General features: G+C 40.2%; 1 protein-coding gene across 2 annotated transcripts in view; it reads right to left on the reverse strand.

Moving 5' to 3' along the window:
• Positions 1–2890: 2890 nt before the first annotated feature.
• The window catches only part of MTR (5-methyltetrahydrofolate-homocysteine methyltransferase), an 89689-nt gene continuing 72980 nt past the window's right edge, over positions 2891–19599 (reverse strand). For both annotated transcript variants that reach the window (XM_075596481.1, XM_075596482.1), the window contains exons 29-33: positions 19058–19254; positions 18315–18515; positions 16087–16279; positions 11685–11797; positions 2891–6844 (exon numbers count right to left, since the gene is read on the reverse strand). In XM_075596481.1, coding sequence (XP_075452596.1) covers positions 6755–6844; positions 11685–11797; positions 16087–16279; positions 18315–18515; positions 19058–19254 — 794 coding nt within the window. In that variant the 3' untranslated portion in view covers positions 2891–6754. The remainder of the gene's footprint in view (positions 6845–11684; positions 11798–16086; positions 16280–18314; positions 18516–19057; positions 19255–19599) is intronic.

Below are 19599 nucleotides of genomic sequence, written 5' to 3' on the forward strand. Positions count from 1 at the left end.
AAGATAAATGACCATAGTGAACGGCATAGCACATCATTAAAACAAAATTGGTAAGAAGACAGACACATTAAGGACCCAATTGCAATAAATACAATGTTTGTTATATACAGTAATAAAGGTTCACATCTACAAATATTTGAATATGACACTCATGTATAGAGCACATCAAGGGAAAGAATTTCAGCAGACAAGAGCCTCCCTCCATGCTTATGACATCATATTACCTCATGGGCGATGTTAGGTAGATATGGGACAAATACCCACACATCTATCTCAAAGTCTCAGAGGTCACATCTTGGCGAGAGTTGCCAAGGACAATAATAAAATTGTTTTTTTTTTATCTTGTAGCAATGATATTTAAAAAAAACATCCCAGATTAAAGTGGTCACTAAAACCTCGCAGGGATATGGTTTGTAACCTATGTATCCGCTGAGCCTCCAACCTCAGGAAGGTCATGGAGCGATTCCCACCATGGTGTGGTATTAGTACAGGGTCTATAAGCATGTATCATACTGTTGGTAGTTGGTGACCTGTAGAAAGAAAATGTTTAGCCATAGGCTTGTTGGAAAAGTTATCACGCAGGGCCATTTTTATAGAAGATCAGTGTCCTACCCTGCATTCATAGAATGCCGTATTTTCAACGTTGTGTACACCGCATGGTCATATTTTAATATACACCACGTTATCACTGGTACATGTCAATATCGAATTTGAAGAGGACAACCTGGATGTGCATGGTTGAATGTCTGTTCTGATATCAAAACTTCTATGTAGTACAATTGAGACATTGAAAACATCCAGGTTTCACAGTTGATAACCATGATGGATTATGTTGATAACATCCAATAGGGTCCACCTTAACCAGTAAATCTCCCAAATTGTCTGCCATATCTACTGTATAACGCATCAATGGTTGTTTGTGCAAGGATTCGGGTAAATTATGGTCACTAGAAATAATGGTCCAACAAGGATTAACCGCGCACTTAATTCCTGAGCGGCTGTAATAAAATTAACGCAAAATATAAAACAGATTGTTTCTTAGTTTTAATAAGGTAGCAACGTTCAGAAGAATCTCTCGAGAGTTTCTGTACTCGCTCTATGGCACTGCGAACGTCTTCGGGGCAATAGTCCGTTTCAATAAATCGATCCCCCATGGCTTTCAATTGTTAAAATGCTACATTTTCATCAGCATGGTTTCAAATCACCCCTTAACATTAACAAATATGGTAAACCCATTTTCAGGAAGACAGAATGACAGCTAGTAGCATGCAGTAGTGTATTTTGAACATCTAAAAAAAAAAAAAATCTATTGAGGTAGCAGTGAAGTTAAGCGTAGTGGATAGGGATAGCCAAATGATTCAATGTAATAAATGTTGATGAGATAGTTACCCTACCAGATCAAGAACACATCATCTATGTAGAAAGTGTAATAGACGATGTGTGGATTATCTTGGTGAAGAATGTGCATCTTCTCATAATTATGCATATACAAGTTGGCAATAGCTGACCCCATAGCATCACCGAAGATAGAAATTATTTTCAAAACAAAAAATTATTAAAGGCGAGCCTTGGTAAAGTAGATTACCCACTAAATGGCCTCAATCCCTTCAATATGGGGAAAATCAGCATACAATCTGTTTACATCTAGACTCGAGTAACAAGAAGAGTATCATTAGCAAGTAAAGGCTATTTGGTAATAAGGAATGTCTGAGATATGTGGAAGTCTAAATATTGAGAAAGAGACAAATAGTGAACCCCTAGTAGAGATGATCAGCCTGAAAGGGAGAGAATTAAGTGATTTGTGAATTTTAGGTAAAGTATATAAAATTGGTGTAATAGGATCTGTTTGTTGAAAAAAGGAAAAAGTGTTGACAGCGCTAATGATAAAAATGAAAATAGTAATAATATTATTATTACATTTATTACTAAAGAAACTTTACTTAGAAAGGAAGCATGCTTCATTTCCCATCATGCCCCATACGAAGTGACTTCCATCATGAAACGCGTAGGGTGGTTCTATTGGCTTAGGACCTGCATCATCCCCCTCCCTTGGAGCTATGACCTGCCCAGATTTCGTTCCTCTGAGCCCCAAGAGCTTTATAGCCTTTCAGGACTTCCCCGTGTACCAGCGCTGCATTGTGACGTCATTAGCACACCGCGCGTCCAGCGGGCCTGTGTGCGCGGCGGTGCAGTCGGTCCTAGCAGCGTGAAGCTCCGGCTTACCCGTATGGTACCCCTCATGGACTGTGCGGGCCTGTGAGTGCAGCGGCGGTGGTTGTTCTGATAGCGTGGATCTCCAGAGGACTCGTGTAACATCCTTTGCAGAGGATTCCGTGTCTGAGGAGGGAGGACATCTGCTCTATGGGTCCATTATTTTCAGCCTTGCTGTAAGTAGGATTTTAATTTTACTCCTACTGGATGGTACTGCATCTCTTGGTCCTAAGCCCAACGGACAATTGTTTGTTGTTATATATTCATTAATTGTATTTTATTAAAATTGTAATAATCATTTAGTTATTCTTCTCATGTGTTTGGTTTTTTAGAGTTACACTATGTTTTTTCTTTTTGTCTTTTTTGTTGTTTATGTTTGTTTGTCATCCTTGTGAGACTTCATTGAAGATTCCCCTCAGGACTGCTTGCTACCCCCCGATTGGACTCTCTATTTGGTCAGATTTGACTCACTGTAAATACTTGAGGATCTGTTTGTTGATGAAAAAATAAGGTGGGTTCAGAAATCCATTGATTAGAAAGAGCCAAATGTAAACATGAATTAATACTTTTTTTGTAGATCAAGGTTATGTGTAATGTTAACATTTTTATTTTTCAGGTGACTTTATTGTGCACACAACAGCAGGGCAATGCAAATAAATATAAATGAATATAAAAACACTTTGGGAAGTTTGATTGCTTTTATTTGACATCTTGCATACTATTGTGTGTCAAATGTACCAGCTGGTTTGCATTACAGATGTAAGTGGTACTTTTCAAATCATGGTAAACAACATATATAATAAGAGATTCTTAACCAGAAGAAAGGCTTAGTGATTGTCCATCATTTACAGTGGTACATGAGGATGGGTGAAACATAGCAGAGAGATACAGTAACAGAAGAGAAATGTTCCCTGTAAATTTACAAATCTCTGGGATAATCTAAACATCGCTCTGCAGCTGCAGTTTACAGATCGGAAGTACGACTGTTGTCTTTTTCCCTGTTTTGTAGCCGATAAATACTTAAAGCAGCAAATGCTTAGCAATATTCACGAGCTCAACTTTTTGATAATTCTGTTAAACACGTGTACTTCTCTAATAAATCCTGAAAATTAAATGACTTATTTGTACCCTTTAAATACAATTAGCAGTCTCTTCTAAATGGAAGTTTCGATAATGATTTACAGTTCCCATACAGTATTCTCTACAAACAAAAATCGTATCAGTACAGTACCATTCAATAAACAGGGCAACATTGTACATGGGTAACACAACTCAACTCATTCAACTATAATTTGTGTTCTGTGCAATTATCCTTTTTTAGTAATTTGAAAAAAAAAAGTCTGATAAGTGTGCAACCAACAACACAAACACCATTTGCAACATAAAAACATCTGAACTGTATACTGAAGTGTTTGCCACTAAAGAAACATCATTGTACAGTATGTTGTTTTGATTTCTGGAGAGGTCAGCAATGCATGTCAAGGCAAACTCCCAGTACTAAATAGACAATTGATGAAACAAGAGGTTTAATCTATGTCATGGTCCAACATGTTACAGTATGTAACACAGCCTCCCGGCCGCTACCTATTTTCCTGGGCCCTCCCAGTGTAAGTCCTGTTAGGTGCCAGCAGTGGATGGGTTAATTCCTTCAGAAAGGCCTTGTGTGCTTTTGCAGCCTTGGATACCTTTGATGTATGCAAGGGCGGGCCTAGCAACAGCCAGAGTGTGTCAGCCTGAGGGGTGGATACGGATTGGGTCACAAACTGGATGTGATGGCCTGTCAGTATCCATATCTGTCTTGTTAGGAGGCAGAGTTACAATCACACCAAAGGGTATAAATATTGGCACTTTCATAAAAGTAGGTGTGTCTCTTTACTCCCCCTGTGGAGTGAGTAGCAGCTACCCTGGTTCTCACTAGGAGGCCTCAGGAGGAGCACCATCACCATGCAGAGGAAAGCTATGCACTGCTGTAAGATCAGAACCTACAATAAACGCCATTGTACCATCATCAGTGTGATTCACTAAGGACCAGAAAGGTGTCAGTATGGACTCTCCTTCCATCCAAAGGACCCATGCTGACTGGAGGCACTGCAACCACGAATAAGGTACCCTGTAAACCCTGTCCTGTTCTCCACACAACACCGCGGAGCACTAAGCCCTCTTGTTGCCACACAAGTACGCACCACCGCAAATATGGAGTAGCAGAAGAAACCGACCCAAATCTCACTTGGGAAGGGGGGGGGGGGGTGCAAGGGCTACAAGTACATTACATTTTTCATTTGATTTAATGTCAAAACACAATATATGACAGAATATCACTACATATCAGGGCAATGTGGCAATTAATGTGTACAATGTTTCAAGTCAAAATCCAGTGGTGGCAACTTTCTTATACCAGGATAAGAAAAGCAGATAGTACAGCATCATTTAAATAAATATTATTATTACAGACGGCGTTACGCATACAGGCAAAACCCTAATCAGCAACGAAAATTAGCAGTTACTTCCTCACATATAGTAAAGGGAAGCTGCTTTAATGATACAGACATTAGATGTACCCACAAACGACATCAATAGCTTGTCTGACACCATGGCTTGTTCACGAGATCCAAATCAAGCCAGTTTTGCATACTACTCCCATACCCCTATTACTACCTAGCTGTTACCCCCTTCCATGCTAAAACACACTGTATTGGTAATATACAGTATGTAAATTAACCATCACCACATTGTCCAACACTACATATAGAAGATCTAGTACTATACAGAACATGCTTTTTTTTTTTCTGAAGCTAGATATATTTCTGTTTTGCTTACAAAAATACATACTGTACATAAGAGTTCCATTATTCAATAGGTGTGTCAACGTATCTGTTCTGTGTATGGGGCTGGTTGCTTATATTAACCCCCAAGCTTACGGTTCACTTCCAACTAAGCTCAACACTCGACACCCACACACAATACATTCTCCAACTTATGTGATGTAGAATGCTCCCTAAACTATTTCAGTGATCCATGAGCTATCCAGTTATTGAGTTCCGACTAGTACAAAAATAGTTATACAACTACAGTTTTAGTTCCCTCTCATTTGACCAACCTCTCTGAATTTGCGTAGACTGCATAAATCAAGCGATCTTACGAAACAACCTTTGGCAGGAAAATGATTAGCCTGACTACAGCCGTACTGTAACTTGTTTATCTCAAACCAAATTGTATGTCTTTATTGTATTGTATGTCTTTATTTAAATATGACATTATCTGAATTTCCTACACAAAAATGGCATTGACAATATCATAACATTCACTGTGACAAAACAAAATCTTAAAATGCTCTAGCAGCAGATACCTTCTAAAAAACAAATGAACAAAAATATTCAGAACATACATCTTAAGTAAGCTCTAAAGACACAGGGCTCTCAAGATCTACTATTGATTTTGTTGCATTTATGACCCCAAACAATAATAATCAAATTAAAATTCCTTTCCCACAGCAGGTGTTTCTAAATTGGTATTGGGAAAGCAGCAATCCCCTCTGCTTAAAAAGTACCCCTTTATTTTGCCCAGGAAGTCGTATCTGTCCCTTTTATGCTGTAGCACATTGCAGATATCTTTATCTTCTTTAGGTTTTGTTGGAAAAAAAAGAAAATACTCCATTATTTTCCTGCCTAAAATAAAATAATAAATCAATAGTATGTGATTTTTACTGGGCAATCCAAAGAAAAACAAAAATTAGAGACATGTATATTTTTGATAGTTCTGTAATCTATATTTTCTGGAGTACCCTTTTCTGCAATGATAGCTGCATTTAAAGTACATTAAGGAAATAGGGTAGTGTTGGCTGCTGCTTGGGTAATTTTCTTGGGTCAATAACACTTGTTCCTGGTGATTATATAGAATAATTAATACCAGGAGTTGCCTTATAAAAAAGGGTCATTTTTCAAGGAGGTCCAAAACATGAACCACTTGCATTAAAGCAGCATTTCCTTCAAAACACATACATTATAGGATTTGGTAGTAGTAGGATTCTTTAGTACTAGATAATACTTAAGGTTCCGTGGGTTGCTACAGCAACCCTTTAGGAAACGACACCACTTCCTCTTTTGAAATAGGCAGCCATATTGGGTGCCCTGGGAAGCAGGACCTCCGCCGATCGATCAAGGGAGAACGAATCGATCGGCAGCTTAGAAAATTGCATTACCGTAAATGTAAAAAACAAAAACTCACAAAACGGGCAATAAAAAATGCTGCATTAACCTCATCAAGAGAATGGGAGGTCTGAAGACCGTTAGGACTTGGATTACTTAGTAACTTTGAGATGAAATCTGGAGGTATATTATTCCCACAAGTTATTTACCTCTAAAAATAAAGTCTCAATTTAGGTAAAAAATTACTCTGTTACATTTACAAAGAAAAGTACTCAGCTGCTGATCAAGCATTAGTTCGGATATCCGTACGGAGAAAGTTTTTTAGGAGCAGCCATTTAAAACAGTTTTTTCTTCTCTCCTTTTATAAAACGGACATAAAAGGAAGAAGGACAGCGTTGTTATTCGTCAGGGTCGTAGCTCAGAATAGGGCCCAGCCATTTTTCAACTTCTTCCACTGCCATATTTTTTCTGTGAGCATAATCTTCAACCTGGAAAGCAGGAAAAGCATAGTATTTAAGAGATTGATCTCTTATTTTTTTGCAGCATGCATAAACTGAGGCTGCATTACTACTGAAACCTACGAAAATACATATTCTGAAGCGCGGCTGGGTATGTTGAGGTATCTGGGGGAACAGTGAAGCCTGCTACGTGTATGTATGTATGTATGTATATAATGCGCTAGGGGGGTGTATAGAATTAGTGATTCACTCCTTTAAAAAGTGTATATAAAAGAATCATAAGACAAATGTGTATAAATCTAATTTCTAACAAGAGCTAGTGTTTTAAACTCTTTTAAACCGACAATGAATATCACATTTTATATGACTTATGGTGATTAGAAGTGCAATATGTACACAGTAACACAATTATCAGTAGTCAAGAACTCAATAGTAATAAACAAGGAACTCAAATTTAGACAGTTGTGGTGTTGGGATTACCCCCGTGGGGAGATACTGTGATCCTAAATCTGCTCCGGCTGCAGCTTGTCACACCGAGATACTCCCCTCCCACTTTCTAAAACATCTATTTGCAAAAAGATACCAGCGTAGAGAGAGCACCAACAGTGTAAGTACTTCCGCCGGGTTGTTTGGACGGGGGGGTGAATGATGGGGTCTGCGGACACTACTCCTAGCACTCGCCGGCTTATTGGGAGATTGCCGAGGTTTTTTGATCCTTCTGGTAACCAGTCAGTCATTCATGACGCAATGCATTGTGGGAACGAAGTGCAGGGAGCAGTGACAACGGCCCTCGGTGTTCACCCCAGCGTCCAAACAACCAGACGGGATTACCCTCAAATGAAAGAGATCACGCGGAATAATATTTTATATGCTTGTTTATATTTGATACCATACGTGTGCAATACTAACCATATGTCTTCTTGAAAAACAGTATTACACTATTGGTGCTATCATCCTTTTTAAAGTAATAAACACCTATTTATCTATCGATCAATATATTTATCTATATAAAAAGGGAAAGGAGTAGTAATAACAGTAATATCAATAAACATTGTAAAACCCAGTCCCAGTGCTGTGATATGTAGATCAATAGATCAGTGTATGGAAGTAAAGAACAGATGAGCTTGTGATGAATGGAGCCTTCAATGCTACTTCAAAAGTGATAAACCACATCACAAGAAAAAAATCTGAAAAGAAAATTACAGGCTCCATAGTGTAACTCAGTATAAAACAGTTTTAATAAAAATTAAAGTCACAATGACTTGCATTTACAAGGGAAGAAATTTTTTTTTGGAGTGTAACAACTCTACTGCAACGGACGTCCAACTCAGAGAGAATGAAGATCGACCACAAGTGTCCAGGCAAACAGCCAGTTACTTTGCAGGAAGTATCTCAACATAGGAGTAGAACATTTATTAACAGAGTGGGTCCCAGAAGAACCCGAAAAAGTTCCTATATCTAGCACTCACTGTGGAGAAATAGTGGATGAGTAATTACTAAATGGGATATAAATATCCCCAAAAAATAGGTGAGGCTAACCATCAGCTGACATATATAATATACATATATGTCCACATAGGACTAAAAATGAAAAAAACAATAAACTTTTAATCAACATTGAAAAATCACTCATGAACATACAATGTGTGGTGTATTAAAATCCTCATAGGAAGTGGGCATCACCTATATATCAAAAAGCATACACATCAAAAAGCATACACATCAAATAGCCAGATGTAGAATATATGTACAAATAAGCCCCACACACAATAAATATAGGGCAAATAATAGGTGTGCCAATGATAACCAAATAGTGCAGTAGTGATGCAGATAGATGTCAAATGTAGAACCTCACTATATCCAGAGAGGAGATAGGATGACTAACCAGGGACCATGCTGAGTAGGATACTATCAACAATAAAACTTTATCACAGTAAACAGTCCCACATAAGCTCCAAAAGGACAGCAATGCCAATGATCATAAGGAAACAAATAATGCATTCATGAACATACCAAATGTCTCCCAATGCAATGTGATAGTAGAGAATAAGCCTACATAGCCGAATCCCAAAATGTCACGCTACAAATCTATACACATGAGTCTCTCTCTCTCTCATAGATAGCAAAGGTAATCACACAATCTCATGCAGTAATTCAGTGATCAACATTGTATGGTGCCAATAAGCATAGACACATACTGTAACCTAGTATGGTCAATAAGTGAGTGTCTAGTATGAATAGTATAATAGCACAAATGTTATGCATCAGCAACCACAATACAAGCCGTATCTTTAGCTGGAGCTGCTGAACCTGCTGCACCAAGATGGTGGCGCCACGCTTCCAAACATCACCGTCGTGACTTCAAACCCTGACACGCGTTTCGCGTGACACAGCACACTTCGTCAGGAAGAGGAGCTCCTCCAGGTTAGTATTTGCAAAAGATATATCAAATTGCTCAATTAATGATAATCAGTAACAGAGATTTGCAAGCAAATTAATACTCCTACTGAACTGATACAGTATGTCAATAAATCATTAGCAATAACAAAGACTAGAACAAATGTTAATATAGATTATACTGCTGCTAAGCTAATAAAGTATGTAAATAATATATAAAAAATATATAATTAAAAAAAAGAACATAAAAAGTCCAAAAACCGTAAAAAATAGTCTGATGACCACAATAGGTTAATCTTAGTAAATCTTTAGGATACTGGCAGCCTTCATGGGCACAACTACCTCCCCTGATGAAATCAGCCTGGTTTGAGGAAACGCGTAGGGTCACGTACTGCTGTGAGAAGCTGTGTGTAAAGATTTTTAATCACAACACCAGAAAAGCACCTAGCAGGGGTGAGCAAACTTTTTATGCCGAGCCCCCCTTTTCATGCATGAAATTTCTCGGGCCCCCTCTGCCTGATGTAATCAAAATCACATGGAAAAAAAACCTTTATTAAAACGGTATAAAATGTACAGGTGCGCCGACAAGTATTCTAAAACTTGCCTTGAAAAATCTGGAGCTATCACCAACAAGATCCAGGCACATGCTGGGTACATGCTGCAACATTTCAGTGACAATTCTACAGACAGACTAATGGCCCATCGAATAAACACAGCAGGGGTCCCTGGCAGTCCCATTCAGTTTGAAGGGGACTGCCAGGGACCCCTGCTTTTAATCCGATGGGCCATTAGTCTGTCTGCAGAAATGTCACTGAAATGTTGCAGCATGTACCCAGCATGTAACCAGCATGTGCCTGGGTCTTGTTGGTTATTGCCCCAGATTTGTTTTAGAATACTCGCCGGCACTACAGTAAATATAAATATGTCTAAATACTTACATATTTCAACAGCTTGCTCTTGCAAAATTAGGCTGCGTCCACGCTGCCTCTGAGAGCGGTGACATCACCAATTCTCCAAGCATGAGCACAGGGTGACCTGCATAATTTTGCAAGCAAGAGCGGGGAGCATGGATCGGGGCTATGTGTGTGTGTGTGTTTGTATGTTAATTGACTGTTGCTGAGCGAGCTTCAAAGTCAAGCTTGGGAGAGCGTACGTGCACAAAGGCAATCCTTTTTTGGGGGGGAAGCATTCATCCACCTCTTTGCTACCTCCCTTCCCTCTCTCCCCCATAACCTCTCTTTTTTTTCCCCCTTCCCCTCCCATTTTTTCCTTCTCCATTTCCTTTTTTTATGCTCCTGCTCTTTGGCTTGCTGTCCCCAGTGTCATCCAAACTCCTACCTACAGTATTATGTATAATTTTTTTTTTTTTCAGTTTTCAATGTGTTTTCACTTTTGTTTTTTTGTTTTTAATTATTTTTGTACATTCATAGTATGATTGATATAGTGGCAGCCTACCCTTTCACTTGCAGAGGATCGCAGCGAAGCAGGTTGCCAGCGGATGAGAGAAGGAACACAGCGCTATTGCAGGGCAGACATCGGAAGGAGGGGAGTTTGACATCACAGCGCTCTAGGCGTGCTCCTCCCCCGTACCTCTGCAGCCCCCGCACCTGCACACACACCATCACGTGGCCGCCACCTGCACTATCATGTTCGGCCGCCCGCGCACATCTTTGGTTGCCCGCACACATCTTCTTCGGCTGCCTGCTTGCACACAGCTTTTTCACCCCCTCCACGCACAGCGTCCGCCGGCCCGCACACACCAGGTTGCGCACTGCTGCCCTAGAGTATCAAGAACTTTTCCAGTCGGACCGCTGTTGAACAACTGCTGGTTGCCGGAAGACTCCCTAAATAGTAACACCCACTGAGAGGATTCAAGGAGGCTCTCTCACTACAGATCGAGCAGAGCAGTGTCTTGGATCACATGTTGGGGCATGAGATCTCATACAATGCTTTAAAATCTCGGATGTTTGTGAGTTTTAAATTGTTATTGCTCAAGACCATTACATTTGACTCACTGGTATTACACTAGGATCGGTCTCTATCTCGATATATCGATCAGGCACGCCAGTTTTAACACATCAATGTATCGGCTGGTAGGACGAATCCTGTTTTGAGAATACATTTTTGATTTTTGTATTATTTTTACTCCTTTTTGCATTTGACCGCCCTCTTTTTTTCCCCTGTATTTCCAATTTTTTTAGCCGTTTGAGCTTTTCAGTAATTTAAAAAGAATACATGTTTAAGGGCCAGTTGAATAAAAATGGATCTTACGGTAATTATTTGAGTGCTTCCTTCCTATCCTTTTTTTTTTTTTCATTTGAATTTTGTTCACCCATAGAAGGAGATGGGTCTGAAATGTTATAGGAACACTCTCATAACACAAAGTCTGATTATATAGTATAATTAGGGAACGAAAACACACACACACATTTCAACCGTATAGGGTATTGTCAAGTAGTGTAATTAAGCATACCTGATCTTTAGAAATTTTTCCAACAGCAAAGTATTTGGACATTGGGCAGGAGAACATCAAACCAGAGACTGCAGCGGCAGGGTACATGGCTAGAGACTCTGTTAGCTTGATGCCTGTAAGAGAAAAAAAAATTATGTATTAAGTGTGATCCATCAACTTTTTGTAAGAGAGGTCACATGGTATTGATTTGGTGTAGTTAATGTACTCCTTTTGATTGATGCAAGTGCAATCTTGAGTAAATCTATTGATCTGTTACTGCTTCAGCATCTTCATTACATCGCAACATAGTAGATACTAGATTCGATTCGGGTTGCCGAGATACCCATCCTTTATTTAGTTAATAAGCATATCAATATATACTATACCTTTCTACAAAAAAATAATAATCTAATATCTTCTTATTGAGTAGTAAATTCCAAATATTCTTGCTGTAAAAATACATTTTTTTATGTTGCTGGAAAAAAAAATATCCTTTCCTGTTATCACAAGCGTTGACCCCATTTCATTTGTACTGCCCTTGGGATGAAAAGTGCCCTTGAAATTTATTTGCATCAACCATTTATAAAAAGTACTCAAATCCCCACTTAAACACCTCTCCTCTAATGTAAACAATCCTAATTTAGATGTTTCCTCTTGTGAAGACCTTCCATCACCTGAATTAATTTGTTGTCTCTTCTCGGTACTTGCCCCAGCTCCATGTCTTTTTTTATTTTTTATGGACATATGCCCAAAACTTTGAATGGGACCTTTGGCCACGCCCAAATTGCCACCGGCACTCCTCCGCCATAACTACTGACCACAGAACGAGTTTCCGCAGGTCACCTCGTAGTCACCGCCTTCCGCACTCCTGGCCCAGCACCTGCGCTGCATGTCCTCAGCGCCTCTCCCAGCCGCAGGGCACCTTCGACACGCAGTGCACCAGGAATTTGCGCAGTGCGCGGGAAATGAAAAAATGTGTTCTGGCTTTGTGTTATCGCGCCGAGTATCCTGCGCATCAGAGGTGCACTGTGGCTGGGAAAGACACAGAGGACATGATGCGGGCGCTGAGGACATGCAGCAGCGGAGGTGTCCTGTGGCTGGGAGAGGCGCTGAGGACGAGCATCGGATGTGCCCAGGTGGGATAGCAAAAAACGGTGACGACGAGGTGACCTGCGTCGACTCATCCTGTAGTCAGTAGTTATGGCGGCTGGGGGCAATTTGTTCGGTGAAAAAGTCCTTGACCGCCCAAAAGTTGACTCCATGTTCAAAATTTTCTCTTATGGAGGATTTACACAAGGCAAATTATGCTTGGTTCCCTCTTATTAATACGGCATTTAACTTATAACATCCAGGTAGCATTTATAGCTACTGCCTGACTTAGCACTATCACTAAGAATGCTGTCTACAAGCATTTCTAAATCTTTCTCCATCAAGGATTGACCAAACGCTAGTCCATTTAGTTTTTAAGTAGCATGCTTATTGTAGCTTAATTTTTGGAGCTGCCTGCAGATTGGAGCACCAGAAATGTGTTGCCTGGATTTTACCATGGAGGTAGTTCCATGAATGCTTCAAAAGTACTGTATACAGGTGCAAGTTATTTGAATGGGCAAAATGAAACAATAACAGCAATGTCTTACTTTTAGAAAGTGTCTACTAATTCTAACCATATCCAATAGATTTCCAAATGTTGCACATTTGTAAAAAGAGAAAATCTGCATAAAACCGCTAAACTGGCAACAAAAAGGAATGGAGTGGAGTAATGTATTAATATGTTAAATGGAATAAATAATGATATTAATAATTTTAATTTATTTATAAAATATTTTACCAGGAAGAATACATTGAGAGTTACCCATCGTTTAAGTATGTCCTGGGCATAGAGTTAAGACAAATAATACATGGTTACAAATACAGTTACATAAGTGAACAGGGTAAACATTATATACAAGACTTTGCATGTACAGTTAAAGAAAATATATATTATAGGCGTATGTAACAGTTACAGACCAGATTAAAATGTGAGAGAGCCTTAGTTTTGAAAGAACTTAAACTGGTGGTGGATGTGAGAGTCTCCGGAAGGTTGTTCCAGTTTTGTGGTGCACGGTAAGAGAAGGAGGAGCGGACGGATACTTTGTTGAGCCTTGGGACCATGAACAGTCTCTTTTGGAGTCTGATCTCAGATGGCAAGTGCTGCATCTGGTAGGGGTGAGGAGCTTGTTCAGATAGATGGGTAGCTTGCCCAGAAAGTATTTGAAAGCAAGACAGGAAAGGTGAACTTTGCGCCTAGACTCAAGTGATGACCACTCTAGTTCTTTGAGCATTTCGCAGTGATGTGTGTTGTAGTTGCATTGGAGAACAAAACGGCATATTGAATTGTAGAGGGTGTCAAGTTTGTCAAGGTGGGTTTGGGTGCCGAGCCATATACTATTTCTTCATAGTCGATAATTGGCATTAGCATCTGCTGTGCGATACGCTTTCTGACAAGCAAACTTACGGAGGATTTGTTCCTGTAAATTACACCTAGTTTGGCATAGGTTTTGGATGTCAGGGTATCAATGTGCATCCCGAATGTTAAGTGGGAGACAAACCATATGCCCAGGTATTTAAAACTAGTAACAGGAGTTAGGGTGGTGTTAGTGTTGGTTCTGATCTGGTGCTCAGTCACTGGAAGCTTTAAAAAAATTGTCTTGGTCCCAAATACCATTGTTACAGTCTTGTCAGTGTTTAAAAACTGACTGAAGTCAGACTGAAGTATGTGTTGAAGGTCGGAGAGGCTATGGCTGTGTGCATATAGGATTGAGACATCTGCATATATGTGTATTGAAGCTTCCTTACAAGCAGTGGGAAGATCACTGATGAACACTGAGAAGAGTAGGGGCCCCAGAACAGAGCCTTGCGGGACACCACAGGTGATATCCAGGGGGTTGGAATTAGAGACTGAGACAGACATGTTGGGATCTACCTGACAGGTAGGACTATAACCAGTTTAAAGCATGCTTCCCTATTCCAGAGCTCTGGAGTTTGTTAAGCAGGATAGCATGATCAACAGTATCAAAAAGCCTTTGCAAAATCTAGGAATATTGCACCAGTGAGTTGTCCCTGTTCCATTCCACACGGGATTTCATTGCAAACTTTTAGCAGTGTAGTTACAGTGGAGTGTTTGGGGTGAAAGCCAGATTGGAATTGGCTAGGGAAATTTGTGTTTGTATAGGAATCGCTTAGTTGGGAGTGGACACATTTTTCCATGACTTTGGATAGTATTGGGAGAAGAGAAATTGGCCTGTACTGTAGTTTGAGACAGTGTTTCTGTCCCCACTTTTGAAGATTGGGACAACTCTGGCAGTTTTCCAGGTCTTAAGGATATGGCCTGTAGACAGGATAGAGTTGACTATGGAAGCAATTGGTTTGGAAATGGCTGGGGCACCAAGTCTTAGGAACTTAGATTGTAGTAAGTCAGGTCCACATTGGCTGCTTAGTTTTAATTTGAGGAGCGCTTGAGTAATAATCTCTTCGGATACTGGGCCAAATTGAAAATTGTGGGCAGTGTTGGGAGGGGTTGGGGCTATATGGGTACTCCCAGGATGAGATTCATGTTTGTGGTTTGGGTTGTGTATCGCTAATAAGTTAGTAGCACACCCCACAAAGTAATCATTGAATGCATTTGCAATGTCAGTGGGATTTGTCAGAGTAATATCCCCCTTACTGATATTACTTGGTTGTTGATGGCTAGAAGGCTGGAATATATTGTCGATAACCTTCCAGAAATTAGCTGGGTTTGATGTATTCTGGAGGAGATTGTCAGAGTAATATTGTGCTTTTGCATGCCTTGTGCACATATTCCGCAGGCATCTGTAGTGATTGAGATCCTTGGTAGGGACAGTTACTTTGTAGCTTTTCCACAAGGCATCCCTGAACTGCTAGAGTGCTATAAGGTCAGTTGTAACCCATACAGCAAACGATGAAGAACAGCAGGTGCGCAAATTTCATTAAAATTTCATAGGAGCCAATTTTCAATCCCGCTCTGTCTGGGTTCAAACTCAGTATTCCATCCGCTTGTCAGCTTCAACACTGCACACGCGCTCTGTGAGCCACAAGCTCGTCTTGAGCCCTGTTTCAGGAGCTGCACTTTCTAAGGATAGTATATATCTTATTTGTTTGTATTTTGTTAAAGTAGTGTTATTTGCGCTCAATTTTCTCTGTTAACTATCAGTTGTAACCCATGGAAGGTGGGACCCCCGCACCCTTATTCTGCGTAGTGGAGCATGGGTATCAGAGTTTTAAGAACTCGGATTGGAAATAGTCGAGCGCATATGAATAATGTAATTTGTAGACCATGTGGTGCTGATTTTTTACCATTAAAATTCAAGAGACTTCAAAACCCTGCTCCTTACATGCAAAACAAATGTACAACCCTCAACGGTACCTGTTGCTTCCCCAATGTCTGCCAGTTTCCACATGGTGACTTTCTCCGTGTGATCTGGCTGGCTGGGATACCCAGGAGCAGGACGGATGCCTTTGTAGCGTATCTTGCGCAAGTCAGCGACGTCCAGTTCCTCACTACCGCAGTAGCCCCACAGATCTTTCCTCACGCTCTCATGAAGCTCCTCAGCAAAGGCCTTGGATAGGAGGGGAAGTGCACGTACAGTAGGAGTGGTTAAAATATTGGCTATCACAAGGATTTGCACTGCAGAGATGCATACCAGAAATTACAGCATAACATAAAAATTAAAATCAGAGACAGAACATAAAACACAGACAGAGCTCAGTTTTTAGCACATCCAGTGAAACTCATACACGGTACAGTGCCTGAATATATATGTATAAATATCGAGTTAAATGGTCTTTTAGTTTAACATTTTTGGCCAAAATTGTTGTAAGCCCCTGAGCCAACTGCACGGCAGACCACAATTCAGGGGTCCCTAACGCTAATATAAATTCTTAATAACCTGTGTAGTAACAGGAAGAATGATTTATAGTAAATCTGTCAATATTAGTTACAAAGTTCTAAGTCTGATTGAAGCTTTTAATAACCTGTACATTACCAGGAAAAGCACTCTGTATTAGAGTTGTCACAACCATACTGCAAGCCAGCAAGTTCCCCTGAGTGGAAGATGCTATGTAGTGAGCCCTTAACCATTTAAATGTGGGAGGGGGTGAGCTACAATTAGGTAGGAGGTTGCCACCCTCCACTCAGCCAAGACTAGCTGAACAACAATTGTAAAACATACTGGACACCCAACAAGCTCCTATTGAACCCCCAAAATAACCACAACATATATATAAGCATATGAGTGTCACAGAGAAGTGCTACTGAGCATGGCAATATATATTTAAAATCAGAGACAGAACATAAAACACAGACAGACGTGAGCCAACTGCACGACAGACCACAATTCAGGGGTCCCCAACGCTAATATAAATTCTTAATAACCTGTGTAGTAACAGGAAGAATGATTTATAGTAAATCTGTCAATATTAGTTGCAAAGTTCTAAGTCTGAGGAGCTTGTTGGGTGTCCAGTATGTTTAACATAAAAATTAGCAACAAACTTTTACTTTGAACATTCATGCAGGAAGCCGTGGCCCATTATAAGATTACAATACAAGTTCTACAGAAAAATCTAGTTGTTGCATTAATCTTGAAGAAAACTGGATTATTCTAGAGGAAGTGATACCTTTAATTGGGAAAATAGGATAGTTCTTTATAGATAGATGGGGTGTTACATTGTAAAGTCTTCTGACGGCACTAGATTTACCAAGGAAAAAGGTCATGTAGGACCATGGCATTTTTTGCTTTGATAAATATGGTACAGTTTTTCTGCTCCTGTTTTGCCCCAGATTTGCAGACGGAGGACTTTGATGCATAACCCCCATAGATCATTGTTGACTTTTATACATCTTTATCATCTGAAGCTTCACATTCAGACATTTGATAAAGAGACTTGTGAGGTCTTCATGTATGAGCTTTCAAGTACTGTAGATCTACAAAGAAAAACTCATGTTCGTCCATGTAACAGGGTCAGCCCCGATAACAAGAGCTTAAAACTCTTTACTCAGCGAAAGGTTAACTCCTGCCTAGAGGAGGCAGGAGCAATAACAGTCCCTATATAAATTTACCGTTTGCAGACCAGGAACAAACTAGACTACAGACCGACACTAAGCGTGAGGTCTGTATGATGGTCTGCCTTTAGTTTTGCGTTTTCATGATAGATATAGATATATATACAGGCATACCCCGCATTAACATACGCAATGGGACCGGAGCATGTATGTAAAGTGAAAATGTACTTAAAGTGAAGCACTACCTTTCCCCACTTATCGATGCATGTACTGTACTGCAATCGTCATATACGTGCATAACTGATGTAAATAACGCATTTGTAACAGGCTCTATAGTCTCCCCGCTTGGGCACAGCTTCAGTACAGGTAGGGAGCCGGTATTGCTGTTCAGGACGTGATGATAGGCGCATGAGTGAGCTGCCGTTTGCCTATTGGGCGATATGTACTTACTCGCGAGTGTACTTAAAGTGAGTGTACTTCAAGCGGGGTATGCCTGTAGTTATATAAATAAAAACAAGTTTACCCGATTTTAGATTTGAATAAAAATAAAAAAATAAAGCCCTGCAAGATGTGTTGATTTATCTATAGCTTACCTCAGCTAGTCTGTCTCCCAGCGCTTTCACCATGATGCTGTTGTAGTCATCTCCCTGTTCCACATACTCTTTGCTCAGCTCCTCCACCCCAAAAATTGCCACAGCAAAGATGCCCAAATAGTCTCGCACCCCAGACTCCAAAGGGGCGATGAAGTCAGACAGGCAGTAGTACGGGTCTGTACATGCAGAGTCCTTCTCTGCCTATTACAAACAACAAACAAATGGTAACTTAGAAGGCGCATTCAGAACATAGCTTTGTCGATGTTGATTTTTAACCTCTTGTGCTTTCTGGTTTCATTCTGTACAATTACAGAGTTACTGTAGGGGTCTATAGATTCGCCATTGAGGAAGTGACACTAGGTGCCATATTTACTAAAAGGTGTTATTCCTCATGGCCCATTGACACATTATCTGTGATTGCGTCTTCCAGCACTAGTATATATCTAATGGAATAGCACCTCTTCTTAAAAATAGGGACTTTGAGGTCATAAAATGCTCCACAGTTCACAAGGCAACTGTTTGGTAGACAGGGTCTGTCACAATGTTGAAAAACAAAACAGTATCCAAGTTTTAAGCTCTGCACAAATCCCAGAGTCTGGTGCCTCATGATTTCTTAGAAAGCTTAGATACTTTTTTTTTTCCTTCACACAAATGTGGGGGGAGGGAGGCTCCAGTGTGTCTCCTGCTTTAATAACGCCATCTACACGTCTCTGTGAATGACAGCTGCGTCACGTTTCAGTCACCTGTTGCCGCAGGCCATAAAATGTAGCACTGGGGTTAGTGGAATGTGGAATAGCTTCTTCTGCATATAAAAGAATATCGTCTTGTACACTTTGAGCTGGCCAGATGCCAACGATACCCCGGGCTTCAAACTTCTTTTGACTTATCAAAGTCCGCAACAACTTTTGGGCTTCATTATAAACGCTCTTGGCTGCCTCGCCTGAAAAAGAAAAAAAGGACAGTCACATCGGGAAGAAAACGCAGAATTCAGTAGAATGTTGTACAAACCTGAGAAAACTCAATGCAAAATGTGAGCACGTAAACCGAATGGCCGGTGCTCAAAAAAAGCGGTTCTTCAACCCATCATCAGACACCATGTCACTCCAGGTTTTAAAGTCCAACATTTAGCAACATACTGTAGTAACTGTGGTTAGGCAAAAAATAAAAAGACATGTTTCCAAACGAAGGGGGTAACGCTATATTGTTCGGACCATATAGAATTACCCGTTTAGTTTAGATCTAACACATTTACAAGTTTTCCTCATCGGTTTTAGTGTGAAACATT

The sequence above is a fragment of the Ascaphus truei genome, chromosome 4 (assembly GCF_040206685.1).
Source record: "Ascaphus truei isolate aAscTru1 chromosome 4, aAscTru1.hap1, whole genome shotgun sequence".
Classification (NCBI taxonomy): domain Eukaryota; kingdom Metazoa; phylum Chordata; class Amphibia; order Anura; family Ascaphidae; genus Ascaphus; species Ascaphus truei.